The sequence below is a fragment of the Solenopsis invicta genome, chromosome 10 (assembly GCF_016802725.1).
Source record: "Solenopsis invicta isolate M01_SB chromosome 10, UNIL_Sinv_3.0, whole genome shotgun sequence".
In the NCBI taxonomy this organism is placed as follows: Eukaryota; Metazoa; Arthropoda; class Insecta; order Hymenoptera; family Formicidae; genus Solenopsis; species Solenopsis invicta.
In genome coordinates this window covers 10,199,678-10,219,406 of record NC_052673.1, presented here as the reverse complement: position 1 = coordinate 10,219,406, position 19,729 = coordinate 10,199,678, and the positions used below count along the sequence as shown (strand labels likewise).

The following is a 19,729-nucleotide window of genomic DNA, read 5'->3' as shown; positions in this document are numbered from 1 at the left end:
GCTCAACACCAGCTCACATCCGCAACTAGTTGCCACGCAGCAAATACTTGACATCGACATCGGTCACGCCGCGATCCCGAAATTCTTGTCGCACGCGCGACCCCCGGTCGCGTATACCCGATAATCGATCCGCCGCCGTCGATCCTTCCTGGGTACACACACACACATGTACACACACATACACACCGGCCGCCACGATTAGATCACGATGATCTCGTTGATCCTGCAATTTCGGGAGGGAGAACCGTGTCGCGATGAAGGCGCGACGGACCGGGGGACCAGGACAGATGTTCGCGGGATCTCCTCCTCCTCCCTCTCGCATACGAGCACCAGCGGCGTTCCTGGCGAGTACCGTCCGCCTCGCGGATCGCGGGTCAAAGCGTGACTATTCGACCACCTCGGCGAGGAGTCCTCGACAGGACAGGCCGTGGTCCGAAGCGACAGGGCGGGGTTCCAGGCGCGCATGAGCGACGGGTACAACCCCTCACCCTCGTACCCCGTCATGCCACCCCCGCGATGCATTCCCCTTGTTTACGCTCCTGCCTGTCCCGCCTTGCTTCCACCGCTCTTCTCTACAGGATGTGTCCCGTAGCCACTGTGTGATGTTTTAGCAGCGATCGAAACTCATTGACACACTGTGATGCCAATTTCTCCAATTCTATGGCACGAAATATAATTTGACGAGAACGATTCCTATGTTTCCATTAGAAAATGCATTTTGTTGCGTTTAGAGAGCAACCACTTGCTTGTACGTTATTGTTGTATACCAGGGATTGAAACATCACGTTTTAGGGGCAAATTTGATCGAAACCATCAAAATTTTACATAGAAATTTTTATTTATATACTTAAATATTTTAACGTTTGCATAATTTCAGAGAGAAAGAGAGAATGTAATAGAATTTCCATTAAAATACTAAAAATCAATAATTTGAAGCTGAAAACTTTAAATTTTAAAATATTTCAAACTAATGGCGGATTAAAGATCCCATTTACAACGTCCAATTTGCCAAGTTTATTCTCCATCGCTTTTAGCTCATTTTCAGAAGATATCGGTATTTCGCTGATTATTTCAGAAAGAAAGGTCTCTTTGAAATCGAATACGGAAGTCTCCCAAATATTATTCGATAGAGTTCTAGGGCACTACATATATGTCGCGCGCAACCGTGTTGTCACCTCAATCCTTTCTACCGCTCGCTCTCGCTCTTTTATTATCATTTTTTTAATTACGTTCCATAATGAAGCCAATTTTTTTAATCGCAGAGTCTTAGCTTTTTTTCATCACGATGTGTGGCTAGATGATGTTTCAAGGCTCTTTAAAAATCGTTTGATTGACAGAAGTTCGATACGGTTAACGATCGAGTTTGTATAAATTAAGAGGGAACCTACGACATAAGAATTATGGAGCTCATATTAATGATGATTTTTTAATGCTTTGAGTTGATAAAGAAAACTAAAGGGACGATTCTTGAAGTATTTTGTGTGAATCGTTGAGATCGATTGAAATATTCGCTCCCCTTGGCTATAACTCGAAATTAAGGGAAGAAGATGCTATTATACAGTCGCATTGTTGGTGATATCGATCTCATCTTTCTCCACTTTTATTTACGGGTCTCCTGTAAAAAGTAGATTCTACGTGCGGAGTGTACTTTTGCTGCAAAGTAGATTTTATTGCGCGCTATATGACGTTATATACTGACAGTTCCCGAGATCATGGGCGGGAGATGGGTCTAGGGACGCGATCTACTTCTCTCCAGAGAGTCGTCCTGATTGTTACATGTATGTCATGGCAAAGCCATACACGATCCTCGCGAGGGCCTAACGACCGATTGACGAGCGCGGCTCGTCATTACCGATCGTCCTAGATCGCCGGCTACGACCTACGACCCTAATTCGCCACTGAATATCGCGATACGAATGTCCGATACGCGGACGACCATCCGGGAATTTATCGTAACGCTAAGCTCCCCTGCGTGCTTTTCTGTACGGGTTGCGATGGGATCGCGCTACCGGTTCACGGCCGAACCTGCGACCCGAGCTTAGGAGTGATTTAGGTGACGGGTCGGAAACATTAGGTCACACCTATCGTCGACTGACGATAGCGACGGTTCCGAGGAACGCGTGTGTCAGCATACTTATCAAGGTTCAACACGCTGAACTCCCGTGCGATGTTCCACGTTCCACGTTGATTGATACGTGTGCCGCAAGTTTCCAAAGTACGCGGTAACTTAGTCTCCAATTTCTCAAGTTGCCAAAGTTCACGACAAATTACTTTTTACATATATCTTCCGCAGTGTTACGAACAGCAAGTTTTTATTATTTTCTATTACATGGAATTAGTTTTGATTTTTAATAATTAGCAATAATTTTCACAACGGTGTCATATAATATCGTAATGAATTTCAGGAACGATCGACGATAACGCTAATGTAAGTTAAAGAAATGTCTTGTTTAATAGGATAAATGCCGAAAAAATATCTTTTAGCTTTCATAAAACATGTAAATTGTATCTGGAAAAATATGTTTTATTAACTAAATTTTATTTTTATAATTTAACTATATTTGATTATCTTGATATTACACACCCATAAGCGCGCGCAAAGAATATAGAATATAGAATACTATGAATAATATACGTGAAGGGAATATTTTTAATTTAACACTCATATTTTTTAATTAACGTTACTGCCATATAAAAGTATATTAAGACTTCTAAGTTATACAAAACTCTTAAGAATATATTACCTATAACGTGCAATTAATAAAAGTTTTCAAAATTTAAACTTTACATTCATTCAAAAAAATAAAAAGGGTGAAAATGAAGAGATATAAAAACATGGATTATAATATGGAATATGTGGGTCAAATTTTAAGAACAGTAATTAATAACATAATAAAGTACAAGTTTATTTATTTGTATAAACTAATTAAAATATAGTTAAACATACGTCATGTCTTTACTGTATAATATCTAACAGTATCTAAAAATTAAAATATTATTATTACGTATACGGACAATAAAAAAACAAAATTAAATTTTAAATTATTAAATTGTTATGTAAAGCAAACATTTAGCAGTCTTGAATATAGTGTTTTCTTTAAAAAAATAACCTTACACATTACCAACTTTTAGCTTAATATATACAGAATTGCATACGATAATTAGTCAAAAAGTTAAAAATTAAATAATAAAATATCACAAAGTGAAACAGAGCCATTTATTAGTATGGCTTTACACTGAAGATGGACCAAACATATAATATATATCGAAAGATCTATACTTACGTAATTTATTTTTAATGATAATATACTATTGTACACTCAAACTGTCCAGTGTTGACTTCTTATTGGCATTATTTTATTTTGTTGTGATTTATTCACTTGAGCTAATTCTCTTTAATTTTTAAATATATAATAAAGTTCAAAAATTAGTAACTTTCAACTTAGTTAATTTCAAACGAGTTAATTTTTATTTCAATTAATTATTTTTAAAATACATAAATATTAACTTATTTAATTTTCTTTTTCAAAGGTTTATTTGTGTTAAAGAAAAAATTGTAAAAGAAAAAATACGTTCCTATATAAAAACCATTGTTTCTTGTTTATTTTATACACAGTTGGAAAATTTATCAAATTTATCAAATTATCAAATTTAACATATATATATTGCATGTCCTAAACCGTTCATTCAAATTTTTGTGTTAATTTAACACAAAATGAATATATTAGAAAGCAACATGAGTATTATGAAAAATTTAACATAAAAAATGTAAAACTTCAACACAATTTAAAAGTAGAATGTAAAAATATATTTTTTTAGTAAAATTAACATTTATCATTTGTTACACGTTATATTCATATTACACATTACATTTTATATTTATTTATATTAGAATTTATGTTTTAAAATTACATTATTTTTATGTTATTTGTTTATTTACCCATAAATTGTGTTATTTTAAAATAAAAAAATGTGGAATGTCAATTTAATGCAAAATATTTAACTAACATAATTACATTTTGTTAAATTAACTTGGATATGTTAAACATTTATCACAAAATTTTAACAAAGGTTTAATTTTAACATAAATACAACATATTTTTTATTGTGTATAAACGTAATGAGAGTATTCAAGTTTTAAAAAATTACATGGTAATTTAATATAAATAATGCTATTTAAAATTAAACTTTAATTCGATTTAATTTAATCTTAACATAATCTTAACTTTTAACTGAATTAGTTTTTGTTCATGCAATTTTTAACATAACTAAATTATTTTTATAAGCCATTTATTTTAATAATTAACTTTGTAATTTAAAAAATACCAATTTTTCATGGTTGTTAAAGAGATGTTAAAGAAAACCATCCAGTATTTATGGTAAATAATACACATCATACTGACAATGAATAAAAAAAATCTTAATGAACATATAGGTAAAAAAACTCAACGTTTCTGAGATATGAACATTTTTGTACGTTAGTCAGAGCTGGTTATAGAGGTAAAACGTTGGGATAGCGGTGCTCTCAATCTTCTATCTGGTATCAATCATGATTTTTATCATCATAACTGTTTTCGTCTGTGTTTTCCGTGGTCTTTTTGGCCTTTGGCCAAAAGAAAAATTTTGACTCCTACAGAGCCACAGTACCAATGAGGTCAGTAGTGCGCCAGGAATTTCGAACAATTTGAACGTAATAGAAAAAAGCCCGCGTGGCGACTCTCAGGTTTCTCTTTAAATACCAGAAACTGATCACTTTGTTGCTAAACCAGATCAAGCACGTTGATGATTACGAATTTATGGTTTGGAGAAACATATAAACAATTATGAGATTATCACGATCTCACTACAACTTGCTTGGCGAAATTGTTTATTTTTAAAGATACGAATTAAAAATTCGTACATGCGGACTGCCTGGGATTGAACTCACGACCTGATACTTGTGAGTCCAATGCTCTACTCATAGAGCCACTCTACAATCCACTGGTTTCTATAGTATCGTATGGGATGTTTTCCTCATTGTCAGTGACCATTCACTTGGTACGAGACACTACCGTATCTCTTGATAAACCGCGTTCTGTATGTCCTTATTTCAATTGTTGGGCTATTGTGGTTGCTTGTGAGAAAAAGAACAGTACAGTCACTAAAAGTGTCACTTATTGTTAGTGTTTGTTCTGCAGTAGCGTATAATTGTGTAGCTTTATACAAAACGAGAAGAAAGTAATGACAATATAATACTACAAAACTGAACCGAACAATGTCTAATTCTCCTTATCTCTATGCGCGTTGTGTCCTCTATCAGCGCTGCCTATAGATGAGAGTTTATTTTACTATCGATAGCGCTAGTATCAATATAATCGATTATCGACAGTAGAAATTATCTTTAACATCAATTTCTAAAGCTATATTTTATAATAAAAGATTCCATCAATAATCAGTCAGTTGTCATCAACGTGATTACGGATTTACATATTATTTGATTACACACCCAGATAGCACATTGTCGTCTTTGTTGTCGTTTTGACACCAAAATCAATTTGATGTCAAATTAATGTCAAGTGACAATTTTAGTGTCATGTTGGTGTCAAAACGACAACAAAGATGGCAATGTGTTATCTAGACATTTATAAGGTATCTTGTTAAAAATGCTAGCATATTACTCTATTTGAGAAGTGATAGATATGTATACAAAAAATGTCATACTAACAGAAATGTTGCACGATTTTTATGCTCGGTTTTATTATTTCTATTAACGTGAATAACCGATTAAATTTTACACTCAAGTAGCCAACAGTACTTTCAAAAATATTTTTAAAACATTTGAAAAACATTTTAAAAACGTTAAAAATAATGATTAAGTTTCTGTTATTTTTAATTTAAAAAATGTTTATTTTAATGAAAAGATAATTTTTAACATTTAAAAAACATGTATTTCCATATTTAAAAAATATATCTTTTAATATTATAAATGTAAAAAATTATCCTTTCATTAAAAAAAAAGTTTATTTTTATGAAAGGATAATTTTTAATTTTAGAAAATTATTTAAAGGGGAGGGTTCCGATAGCGCACATCCCGATAGCCCACCAACCAATCATCTTGAGTTATCTAACCCAACCTACGGAACATATCTAGGCATCTGCCATTGTGAGTGGTTTGTGTGCTATCGGCATGTGCGCTATCGGGACCCGCCGAAACACATTTATTTGATATTAAAAGACACATTTCTTTCAAATGTTGAAATAAACGTTTTCTAAATATAAAAAAATTATTCTTTTATTAAAATAAACATTTTTTAAATAAAACAAAGAAGATTTAATCTATTTTTAACATTTTAATAAATATTTTTAAAAATATTTAATGTCTTGTAATTGGTTATTAAAAATTGATTAATCTAATAGGAAATGATAAAAGGGATTGATTCTTTTACATTTTTTTTGTTCCAAATTTTCGCTCGTGATCATGTATAAGAAATACAAATAAGAGTCTTTTTTACCTATCTTTGTTTAAGCAAATTGATCTGTTATTCCATCGGACCAATCGCATTTGTCATTTTACATAACAGGCAATGCGATTGGTCAATTCCAATGAACTAACCTGTTGATTAGCTTGTTAAAAAAGACCCTAAGAGAGAGACGCATAAAGCCCCTAGTCAGAATGTATTTCTCTCAACAAAGTTGGCAGACTTGCTTGTCCAATCGTTTCGTCAATCACCGCGCGTCGTTGTCGACCTTCAACCAATCGCGTCGTAGCTTGTCCCACAATGCATTGCACTACGACCGGTGAAGGGGAGAGTGCCATATTTAATTGCCGCGGCCCCCCTTCGGCAGTCTCTCTTCGTTCTCAGGCTCCGTAGTGAGCAGGTCTTCCAAGTGGACGTGTGGTGTGGGGAGCTTCATTGAAGAAAGGGACCTAGGTTCCACTCGTGGAGCAACGATGGCCGGTACAGAGACTCCGAACGTGAAATCAGAGGCGCCCAATGCACCAGTGGAAAACAGTAACGAGAATATGCGGGATCGAAACCCGCCCGGCGGCGGCGGTGGAGGCGGTGGCGGCGGCGGCGGAGGAGGCGGCGGCGGCGGTGGCGGTGGCCGGGGACCTCGAGGCCGAAAAGGCGGTACACGTTTCTCAGGCGGCGGCCGCGGAGGCGGCGGCGGCGGTATTGGCGGCAGAAATAATGAAGCGGTAATTTCTCTTTTTTCCTGTCAACTTTTCTATCTCTCGCGAACTGAGCGATCGCCTCATGCCGGGTAACGCCGCGTCGTGCCGGCGCCATTACATTGAGACGAGGCGTAATTTACTTTCGAGCCAACCGCGCGCTCAAGCGTGGCATCGTAAAGTCGTAAAGTGCTATTTCCGGCGCGTCGTCGCGTATAGATAGGAGCCTCGTTTCGGCTCGTTTTCTGGCACGCGATGAAGGCCACGCGTCAACGTTTCCGCACATTCGCTTTTCAATGTGGAATTAAGATAGCGCCCGGAAAAATTGCTGCGTTTTCATGGGATGATAATCGCAGTTGCACACCGCGTGGTCGTGATCAGCGTATTTCTTCATGTCTGATACTGCGTTGGAGTAGAATCTGGAAACGGTCGGAGATGAATCACATCTTCTCAATTCTACGCCGAAGTAAATGCAAAATGGCGCCCTTACATAAAATGGCGGCGGGCATTCTTAAAATTCTCACATTGCACGTGCCGTATGGAGTCGTTGAAGAATAAAGCTGTTTCTGTTATTATATAATGCCTATTTCCATTATTGTAGATTAATTTGATTTCAGTTTAACTTATTTCTTATTTTTTTTCAATTCTTAGAACTAAAGAAAGTTAAAGAATAAATTAAACTGAGATCAAAATCTGCGTTGGATAGAAATAGGCATAACTCCGATTACTTTAATCGATGATTAATTTGATCGGTAGTGTTACCAACAGCAGTATTATAATAAAAAAATTAATAATTCTATTTATGTATTAAAACTATAAAATATATCAGATGTTATGATTAATCAAATATATTGTAAAAAGAAAAGAATTTCACATCTTGATTTAGCAATAAAATGTTTTTCTTTCATATTGACAAAATTACTAATCAAGTTAAATGGAGTTGGTTGAAGTGAAGAGTCGATTCTAAATGAAGAGTCGATATATTTATAAAAATATTTTGTATATTCATAATACATGTTAATATTCTTATTTTATTAGATGATGAATTAAATGTATAAATCATGAAAAACTCAAATTTAAAAAGTCACTACAAAGAACGAAATGTATAAAGTTAAAAAGAGATTATGTTCAATGAATTACACATTTTATAATCCCAAGGTTACTGAGAAACAGATATAATCTTTTTGTAGATGAAAATGAATGACTCCATGGATGGAGGAATGGATAACCCTATGCCCGAAGGCATGAGTGGTGGTTTAGGAGGTGGAATGGGTGGTGGCATGGGTGGCGGTATGGGTGGCGGCATGGGAATGGGTCGCGGTGGACCAATGCGAGGAGGTGGAAGAGGAGGCCGTGGTGGTGGTGACAGAAACATGGCTACTAGATCACAAGATGTAAGTTTACATTTTACATTCCTTGTGTCTTTTTTCCAGTGGTGACCATTACTGAACTTATAATGTTATTTTCAGGATCGACTGATGGAACGCGTCATGGCTATCAGTGGACCTACTCATGAACTTCCACCACAAGATATAACTGAAAAGAAATTCAGTGGACGGAATCGTTTGTATGTTGGAAACTTAACAAACGACGTGTCCGAGGAAGAGATTCAGACTTTGTTCCAAAAATTTGGAGAAATATCCGAATTATTTGTGAACAAAGAGAAAAGTTTTGCTTTTCTCAGAATGGTAATTATGAACCATAAGTAATTATTTGATAATCAAATTATTACATCACTTTTTTGTGTGACAATTGAAATGATTATAATAATTACCGTTTGATATGAAATGATAAGAATTTCTGGCTGTATAATTTTAAAATGATCTTGTTGTTACTAAGACCTTTTTTGTTTTATAATTGCAAGTTAGAAAATAATTATTTTTGTTTCCTGTTTTAGGATTATAAAGCAAATGCTGATATGGCTAAACGCGAACTAGATGGTTCAATGCGCAAAGGTCGTGCGTTAAAAGTACGCTTTGCCCCTCATTCATCGACAATCAAAGTGAAGAATTTGACATCGTGGACATCTAACGAACTTCTCGAGAGAGCCTTCAGTGTGTTTGGTGAAATTGAACGTGCAATCGTCAAGGTTGACGACAGAGGTAAAAGCACTGGCGAAGGAATTGTCGAGTTTTGCCGGAAACCGTCTGCTCAATTAGCTCTGAGAAAGTGCACAGAAGGTTGCTACTTCATTACGGCGTAAGTTATTATAATTTTCGATAATCTTTAACAAATCCCCGACGCCACGCTTGTTTGATGTGTTTTAATCTACAAGTGCCTAGTAATAATTATAGGGGTATAAAAAATATAGTTTCACCTAGGAAACATGGTTGATTACTTCCATTAATGGCTGTGTGCTGACGTGTGAAACACAAGTTTATTACAAGACATGTTAATATAAAAAGTGTATGAAAACGTATATAAGTTGTAAAAATTTGTTTTAGTTCCCTTCGCCCAGTAGTCGTTGAGCCATTTGAACAACAAGATGATGTGGATGGTTATCCTGACAAAAATTTGCCACGCAAGAATCCAGAATTCTTTAAAGCGCGTGAAATTGGACCACGCTTTGCGCAGTTAGGTAGCTTTGAGCATGAATACGGCACAAGATGGAAACAATTACATGAATTATACAAGCAGAAGGAGGAAGCACTTAAACGAGAAATGGCAATGGAGGAAGAAAAATTAGAAGCCCAAATGGAATTCGCTCGATATGAACATGAAACGGAGCTCTTAAGAGAACGTATGTATTTTAATATTAATATGAGAAATACTGCTTTTTTTCTTTATAAATCATATAAATTTGTCTTATATTACAGAACTGCGTATGCGCGAGGCGGATCGTGAAAGGCAGAAGAGAGAATGGGAAATGAAGGAGCGACAAGCAGAAGAGCAGAGAACTCGTGAAGAAGAATTAAGACGACGTCAACAAGAAGAAATGGCGATACGTATCAGGAGACAGGAAGAGGAATTGCATAGACGTCAACAGGAGAATAATTTATTTATGCAGGTTTGTTGAATACTAAAATTGTTTAAATTTAAAATATACTGTCATATTTTCCTTGCGACTTTAGATTTAATACTTTGATTTTATTTATATATATATTGTGTACTTATAGTTACATTTTTATATTTTAGGAACAAGCAATTCGTAGTAGCGGCAAAAATTACGATTCTGTTAGTAGCAATGATCGTGATGGATATGGTCAACCTGACGGTAAGTAATGAGTTTCGAAAAGAAGAAAAAATTAAGATTAAGGCTCCTGACTCTGTCGAGAACTTCGCGTTGACAGTGGTGACGTAATATCGCGGAAAAAATTTAGAACTAATAGACGTAAGATGTGACGTGTTGACGATGAAATTTTGTTTTGCATATGATTTCGTTTTATGTGTTTTATTGTGAAAATGTGACTTGTTTCATATTTACCAAATTTGTAAATAATGGGCCGCAAGTAAAGTTTCTTTGAATTTTATATGCAAGAAGAACATTTTTTACTCCTTTCAGCAGCTGTCCGTGTATTTTCCTGTCTGAATAGGAATCACTTTTTACGATTATTTACTGATTATTAGGCAGAAAAGGATAATCGAGACCCATTTTTACAAATGTTTCGAAACGATCCCATTATGCTGTTGTATCCAAATTCTCTTTATTTACAAATTTCACAAATGAAATGTGTTATTTCTTGCTTATGACGTCACGAAACCGCGCGAGGAGTTAGGAGCTTAAATGTTACCACTATATAATCAATCTGTGTATTGTATATAGTTTATATGTATAAGCATAAAATTTTTTTGATGAAACTGTATAACAGTTTATAGCTTAATTGTTTTAGCATTGTCAACATTTTATTTTATACTTAGACAATCATTACATATTTTTTATTTAATACTTAGACAATCACATCCAACTTCATTTGTGACAATGCAAGATGATTATAATAATTACCGTTTGATTTGAAATGATGAAAATTTCTAGCTGCATAATTTTAAAATGATCTTATTATTACAAAAATATTTTTTGTTTGCAACTTTAAATTAGACAATAATATTTTTTTGTTATTTTCTTACAGGTGGAAGCGGCATGCCAGTGGTAATGTATCCCTTTCATTTACTTTTTTTTTCTATAATTTTACATTACAGCATTGAGTTTTTTTTCGCAACATTTGACTTTCTTTTCTCTATGAATATTTTTTTTCTTCTTGGGCGGTACAATTTCGAAATATATTCTCTGCGCTCTGCGCAAATCTCATTTATTACAATGAGTGGAATACTGTATTGTGCATGACGAAATGCAATTATTTCATGGTGTTATACAACACCATACTATTAAATTAGGAGGGTTGATAAATCCTGATATTATATCTGAATTGTGAGCATGCTCTTCAATATACACCGAGTTCTAATGTCTGCAAAATCAATAGTTAATATTCATTACTTTGTTTTCAAGTTCATGAAACTATTTATTAAAGTCTACTTTGAATTTGTAACATGTGGAGGAATCGATAATGCGCATAATATTTAGACAACAAAGGGTGACACTTCAATACTGTATGGAGTGTCAATAATTAACACTGATTTTAGTCATAAATTCTAAATAGTCTCTATCAACCGGCATTGCCGTTTGCAAAGATCTGTAAACGATTATATAGCTATTTCTGCTATTTAACTTATGAGCATATTTTTTTACTGACGAGCTTTTGTTTTGCATCTAATCTTGATGCATGAATATTCGATTTTATATGATCTACTTTCCTCTTTATGATGCGAATCTTTTCATCGAATATACCGATGCCAATGACTACTATATACTGAAAGTTTTACTCAAAACCTCTGACTTCTATGTTATACAGGGTGATTATTAATGAATGTTCCCACTTTTTACCATCGGAACATGATTTACCGACGGATATGTATTTCTAACATATATTAGAAATTACAAATGTGTGCTCCGATGGTAAAAACATGGGAACATTCATTAATAATTACCCTGTATGTATGAACCAGCATGCGAACAGTGCAATCTAAATTTTATCACAGCGTTGAAGCAAATTAATGAACTATGACTCATAACAAGCATTCTACTACTTTCTCTACTGCAAACATTGCAGTTGGAAGTAACCCCAATAATCATCACCGTTAATCGACTTCAACAAATAAACAAATTTTACTTAATAAGTTTTGCTATATATAGACAATTATACATATGTATGTATGTATATATACATAAACTATTAAATATATATGTATGTATGTATATATGCAGGACATTAAACAGATAACCTGTAATATTCTTATATTTTTCGAAATTGACTTCTATGTTTGTGCCACACTTGGCCTATAATTGTTATATATATATATATATATATATATATATATATATATATATATTACAATTTAAACTTTTTATATCTTCGAAAATGATTAGATCTATGAATATAATTGCCATATTGGTTTCTCCCCATGATTGCAGACAGGAGACTCTGGCCTATTATTCTGTAGCCTTAAGAGCAATTTTATTTACTATGGAACATTGATAAATTTATAATTTAATTATTATAGCTTTATATTATGATTATAATATTTTAATTATTATACCTTTATACTTCCTATAATACATAAAAATAAATTAAAAAAAGTTTTAGCAAAAAATTTATAGAAATGGTTCCATAGTAATTCTACTGACCAAGAAGTGCCCAACTAGACTTTTCTTCTAAGTAACTAGATTAAGTTATTATAAAAATATACAAGGAAATTTTAATCGTGCATGCACACATTTTTGCAGAATCTCCATCTGATTAAAGTTGGATTTGTTCATCCTAAACTTCATGTAATTATAAATACTTGGGACTATGTTGTTTATAAAATGCTAATAACTATTGCATATTATGATATATGCTCAGGAATATTTTATGCATAATACTGATTCTCTCAGTATAATACATCTCAGTATAATACATCTTTGAAGCATTACGAGCACAACGAAAATAGAGTTTGCATCGAGACCTTGATCACGTCTCTTTGCTGCTCGCGTTTGTGCTCAGAGCTTTAAAGTTATATGGAAGCATAATGTCAATACTTTACTATTAAACAATGAAAATTACCTTCGGCGTTTTCTCTTTAATATATGAAATTGATTTGCCACACGATAAATTAACCACTTTTATTCGGAAATATTTAATGTATATTAGGTTATTATTACTTATATTACTAGGAACTGATTACTCACGAGACAAACTCGTTCTTAATTTCTACCGAATATATAATTATATGACTACTGTTATGTTGTTACTACTCTGTTGGGGTTGGGAAATTAAAAAAATTCTATATTTAAGTCCACATATTATATAGAATATTTAGGCGTACAAACTTGCGTTTGTACTATATTACATCTATGTTATGCATAAACTGGAACATCGACAATTTCTGCTTATTCATTGTGTGATATTCAAAATGAAATGAATCTTTCCATCTTACTCTCTTATATTGTAGGGTCTCCAATATATATTGGTTATATTCTTATCAAAGTAGCAACATTTCTCATATAAATTTATCTTAATTGTGCTTCAACTCTCACTTGGAAATTCCATGATACAGAGTGTAAACTTTGTAATTATATTTAGAGTGTTGTGCTTGAAATGCAACTTCTGAGTTTTTATTTTTGAGTTGAAGTCATGATTAAGAAAACTAATTGTACGTGTGCGATAAAATTTATAAAATTTCGCGTAAACAGCCACTCTGATATTTGTCTACTCACATATAACAAAAGTATTGTCTGTCTGTTGGGCATTCTCTTGGTCTGATTAATATCACAAAACATCCGCCAAAAGAGATGTATTAATAAGAGCTGTATTTAATGCAGTTTACTGCCATTTAACACACAAACAGCAATCTAACACTGTGTTTTCCCCTTTCTTTTCTATGTGATTTGACGAAAATTGACGATGACCTGTGCTGCTGTCAAACATGGATGGTCGCCCTGAATCGTACGGAATGTACTTATGGTACATCCGCAATTCATGCGCACACGCGTATCGTGCGTTCCTCTGATGTGAACGACATTCTCATCAATAATTTACAACAAACTCTCGACTTCCCTATACGATTCGTATTTTCCGCGCGTTTCTATAGGACCCAAAGTCATTTATGGACGCGTACAATATGGATCGCGGTAGTCGAGGGGGTTATAACGATGATCGTGGGCAAATAATGGATTTAATGGACATGAGGGTTGATATGGGTAATATGGGTGGTGGCCGTGGAGGCAGCGGGGGTAGTGGACGTTGGCAAGGAAATGAACGTAATCGCCCGGATGATTATCCTGCTAAACGCCGACGATATTAAATATGTGTAGGATAAAATCTTACTGATTTCTTAATACTCTGCTAATCGTACTATGTCCTTCGTTCATTCCTCACTTTTGTAACCAATAGCTTGATAATCAATGAGGAAATGGGGAAGGAATAGTGTTGAAAAAATTAAACATGATGTATGAGAATAACATGTTGAACATCCTTGGCATCAAATTTAAGAAATTCGGTTTGTGAATGGACGAGAGATTTGTGTGAGAGTTTTGGGTTTGAACATATTAATGTTTTGATACTTTGTCGGATTCTGTGTCCTCCTCAGATGACATTTCTTCTTGAGCATGTATTTCGATTAAATTCAATTCTTGTCAATACTGATGTTATTCAAATAATTGACGTCATCAATTTACTGAACGATTTGAAAATTTGCTTGGAATTGCTGTTTTATTGAAATTCAAGCAAAAATATCATCAATTGAAGAGCAATACTTAATATGCTCGATATTATATTGGACACAATTTATTCCACAGTTTTAGATTTGAATCATGATTTAAACATAAATCAATCTTACTTCATAATTAACATGTTTGCAATATATAATTATAATCTGAACAAAATATAGTTTATTTGTTTGTACATATAAATCGTCAATAGTTTGAATTTTTATATTGCATTTACATAATAAATATGAGTGAATTTCCATTATAAATGAGAGATGCATGCATTTATTATGAAGTAAGATTTAAAGTTACAATTTACTTGAAAATTTTGACAAATGTATATAACATTAAGATAACAGTATAATTTTTTGTTCTGACAATATGTTTTCGACTCGAATATCATTGCTTATTAAATTGTTCATTCTAAATTTGTAATGTATTTAAACGTTTAAACATTTTTTTTTTTTATAAAAACTATCCTTCATTATTTATCATTAAAGCATTAATTTAATTATTTTGTCAACTCTAGATCGCACTTTCATTTATTTTATACTCTTTACTTGAATTATATATGGAATTAATATCAATGTATAAGCGACGACGTAAAAAGACGTCCTAACTAGAATTTAATTTTTCAATTAAGATTTGCAGTACGCTTGACTTGAAAATTAGTATTATGTTGTCGTATTAGGCATGCTGAATATGGTGATTGCATCATGATATGCAAATTGATCAGTTCTTAAATATTCATCAGTATAATTATCTTTTAGTGCGTAAGTTAACATATATTATATATAAATATATACCCATGCATATGCAGTGCTATCTGCAAATATAATATTCAGTACTTTGTGAAGAATCTTAATCTATAGAAGTGATTTAAAAAAATAAAGGTATATAATACAAACTTATATATCTTAGTTTCTAATATCAATCGATATTACTTTGTCTTCTACGAAAATTACACACACACGCACACACTGATCTATGAATTATAGATTGACATTTCTTACTACATAAATATTACATAAAATATTTGATGTCCTTAATTTTGCTTTCAGTTCAACGATTTTCTATATCTTCTACATAGAAAAGGTTTGATGTGTTGAAATTCTCAGAAAAGTTTTCTTACAAACATCTTCGGATGTTATATAATTTATTCCTCTTTGAAAAGTCTGTGATAATTGTTTGTTATTGTATTTTATGTACAATTTGGAAAACTAATACTAACTTGGAAAATTTACGATTTATGTACAATAGTTAGGTCAATAGGCAAGACAATGCGACATGAAAGTATATACAGCGTTTTGAAGAAAATATCGGTAAAAGATTTCGTATTGGTGGAAAATTTTTTTAATGTCCTAATAGATTATTGATATATCTCTAAAACAGAAGTTGCAAATTTTTTTTATTTGATAAGTATCTGAATTTAATTTTTTAATTATAATTTTATATTATATTCAAAGTTATTTTATTTATAGATGTGAAAAAAGAGACTTTCATATAATCTTTATATATAAAGGCTTTAATTTTCGTGATTCAAAGATTCGATGTTTATTCCTGTATCAATATATTTTCGTAATTATTTGTAATATTGATAATTACAAATAATTATCTATTATTTTGATTTGTACTATTGGCAATTTTATCTATTATTTGGATTTTTTTTATTAACAATTATCGATAATAAGAAAAAAGTATTTTCCATCTTCCACGTTTCAGTGTTTAATAATATTTATTTAGAACTGAAATATAATTAATCAAGAATCTTTTAACGGAGAGGAGACTACAATCACAAGATAGGCTTACTTACTCGAAACTGCTAGTCAATGAACTACCTGTTAACGAGGTGAGTAGATTTTGTAAAACTATTATGCGTAATCTTACTTTAATCTTCGGGTGGGACGTTAAACGTTAAGCAAAAATTACAAAGTGATCATTTATTAAACGAAAGCTTTATTAATTATTTTTTAAATTATTTTTGTAATATGACTAGATTGTTATATACATATTAGATAGGGTGAGAATCGCAGATTGAAAATTGCTTTGTAATGTTTGCTGACAAACATTACTGTTGATTGGAATTTATTATTGTGCAACTAATATTTAAATAGACGACTTTACATTTTGTAATACTTTCATCTCCGACTCGCTTAAGAAGGAAACATTAAATCTTGTTCTAAATAATTATGTGATGAATTAAGCGCTTATCAGCCTAGACAGCACTTCTTTTCACCTATGACAACCACAATATCTGGACCCGTATTTTGATGAAAAGGTTGTCTTGGTCTAGCTATTGAAATCTAGGCTGTGGTGACAGATAATTCTATTAAGTAATAAGTATAACAAATTCTTACTTTGTGCCACATTGAGTGGCAAGGAATACTCGCGATGAATCTTTTATTAATTCTGACGAATCGAAGAACACTTTCGTGAAATGGAAAATGGGTATTGTGACTATATAAATGATTTCATAGGAAGGAAATATTTTTAGCACATAAGGATATTATATCTCTGATAAAAAAAAACTAAATAAAAAACGCAGAAGTGTGTGTAATTATTAATTCTTGAGATACCATACAGCTTCAAAAAATATTACGATAAAATATATATAAAAACCTGACAAGGAGATTCAAAGATTTAAAAAAAATATTTACCGAGTACTTTTAATGCATCAAAATTATATCTTTGACTTGAATGTAAAATTACGAATTGATTGACTTGATTTCTCTCACATTAAAAAAATTACTAGAAAGTATTAAATTTTTGTTATATTTTGAATCTTTTTGAGGTTTTTATGTATTTTCATAATTATTACTACATTATATGACAGAATGTTAAAATACACTAAAAAATTGCTTCGGCTAACAGAATCTCTGCAATTATTTCGGAATGAAAATTAATTTTTTCTCAAATGTATCTTATTTATTTTAAACATAATGAATTTAAAAATTGATTTATTAGTTTATACTAAAAATTTTAATTGTCTGATAATACAATTTATGATAAATGCATAATATATTTATGAATGCTTATAACTTCAGTTAGTCAATATTTCAGTGTTACTATATTGTACATATATTGTAATCTATCATTTTTATTTATTTTATTACGTTTTTCATTACTATTTCTTAATTTTCTAGATCAATATGAGATTTTGGAAATTATACATATGTTTATAATTTAATTAAAATATATATAATTTGCATATTTTAATTACATATTACTATTTTATGATGTAAAGTTAAATTAATGTATTTAATTATATTTTTGACTCAAAACGCAACTATCTGTTAACTGCTGTACTTATTAAACAATGCATATTTTATAGATTGAACTTCATTGTGATTATTAAATTTCTTAAAATTGGAATTGACTAAAGAAAATATCTTCAATAAACACGTATTTATAATATGTTCTATATTTTCAGATTGCAGCACCAGGTTGATCAAAAAAGCGCTCACAAAATATAGGTAATACTTTTAATAAAATAATCTTCATATTTATATAACTTTAAATATCGAAGTTGTTTGCAATTGGATTTTTGTTGTATACTTTCAAAATTCTTACTTTTTATTAAAACTCTTGCTTTTTATTATGTATTGTTAGTAAAATTTTTTCTTAATATGGTTGTATTCTATGATATGAATCTTTATCATTTTGAAACTCCGGAATATAGGAAAACCTACTGACCATACGGAAAATTCTATTAATGTTGATAAATATTTTTTGCATTTTATAATATAAATTTATATCATTTTTTTTCTATATCAATGTTGTTAAAATGTTGTTATCAAGACTGCAATGATGATATTCTTTCGGGGCTGAAGCCTGATGTCAAAAATTTAATTCCAACGTGTACATTTTTGTTTACTGAAGCAAGTCTTGAACTATATTTTATTCAATTAGTTAATTAATTATTTGTATGTTTTTCATAAAAATGTTTTGTATAGGGGATTACAAAACCTTAATTTGATGTCTTGAGACAACACTTAGGCTTGGCGTCGATATATGAAGTAATAAGGTGTGTATAATCTTTTATTTTTCAATTCTTATAAAATGTATATAATCTTTCATTTTCTACATATTTATTGCTTACGATTAATCTTTATTAATTCTTATTAATTTTATTGTGATATAATTTATGAGTGACCCTAATAATTTTTAATTGTATTAAATGTATACTGAATAAATTAATCAAGATGTATGATAATTTACATAACAATATTTCCTCTATATCACTAACTGTTATTTTGTATTTTTTATTTCTGTAAGGAAAGGCCATAATATGAAGAAGTAATGCAAATTGATCTGACATTATGACACATCATATAATGTTTTAAAGGTGAGATAATTAAAAAATTTTTGTAAAACATATGTTTATTAATGTGTTAAATTCATATTACGTAGATTAAAAAGAATAATTTTTTAATATTCTAAACTTGTGAATGTTGATATAAAATATCAAGACTTGCAATGATGATATTCTTTCGGGCCTGAAACCTGATGACCAAAAGCTAATTCCAACGTGTACATTTTTTTGACTGAAGCAAGTCTTGAATTATATATCTATCAGTTAGTTAATTAATTGTCTACACTTGTGTTTTTCATAAAAATATTTTGCACAGGGAATTACAAGGCGCAATCTCAAGAGTATTTTCCAGCAACTGAGATTATTTTAGCTTTTTAATAGAAAAAGGTACATTTTTTACTTATACTTAATAATTAACCTATATTAAACTTTATTTAAAAAATCATAATTTAAAGTAACAAAAATAAAAAAAGATTGTTTTTTTTTATTAACAACATGAGTATATATAATTTTTCTAATAAAA

General features: G+C 31.6%; 1 protein-coding gene across 3 annotated transcripts in view; it reads left to right on the top strand.

Annotated features, from left to right (window-relative positions):
- Positions 1 to 6,931: 6,931 nt before the first annotated feature.
- LOC105195044 (protein no-on-transient A) overlaps positions 6,932 to 19,729 on the top strand; it is a 14,096-nt gene continuing 1,298 nt past the window's right edge. Inside the window, exons 1-12 of one of the 3 annotated variants that reach the window (XR_005575755.1) lie at positions 6,932 to 7,180; positions 8,344 to 8,547; positions 8,623 to 8,841; positions 9,051 to 9,352; positions 9,598 to 9,893; positions 9,970 to 10,160; positions 10,289 to 10,367; positions 11,221 to 11,240; positions 18,325 to 18,367; positions 18,848 to 18,918; positions 19,175 to 19,239; positions 19,523 to 19,593. Coding sequence is in view for 1 of the 3 variants with exons in the window: in XM_011160252.3 (XP_011158554.1) it covers positions 6,932 to 7,180; positions 8,344 to 8,547; positions 8,623 to 8,841; positions 9,051 to 9,352; positions 9,598 to 9,893; positions 9,970 to 10,160; positions 10,289 to 10,367; positions 11,221 to 11,240; positions 14,279 to 14,491 (1,773 nt within the window). In the remaining 2 variants the exon portion in view is untranslated. Of the gene's footprint in view, positions 7,181 to 8,343; positions 8,548 to 8,622; positions 8,842 to 9,050; positions 9,353 to 9,597; positions 9,894 to 9,969; positions 10,161 to 10,288; positions 10,368 to 11,220; positions 11,241 to 14,278; positions 15,806 to 18,324; positions 18,368 to 18,847; positions 18,919 to 19,169; positions 19,240 to 19,522; positions 19,594 to 19,729 lie in introns of those variants that run through there. The other 2 variants (XR_005575754.1, XM_011160252.3) reach the window with 2 other exon arrangements.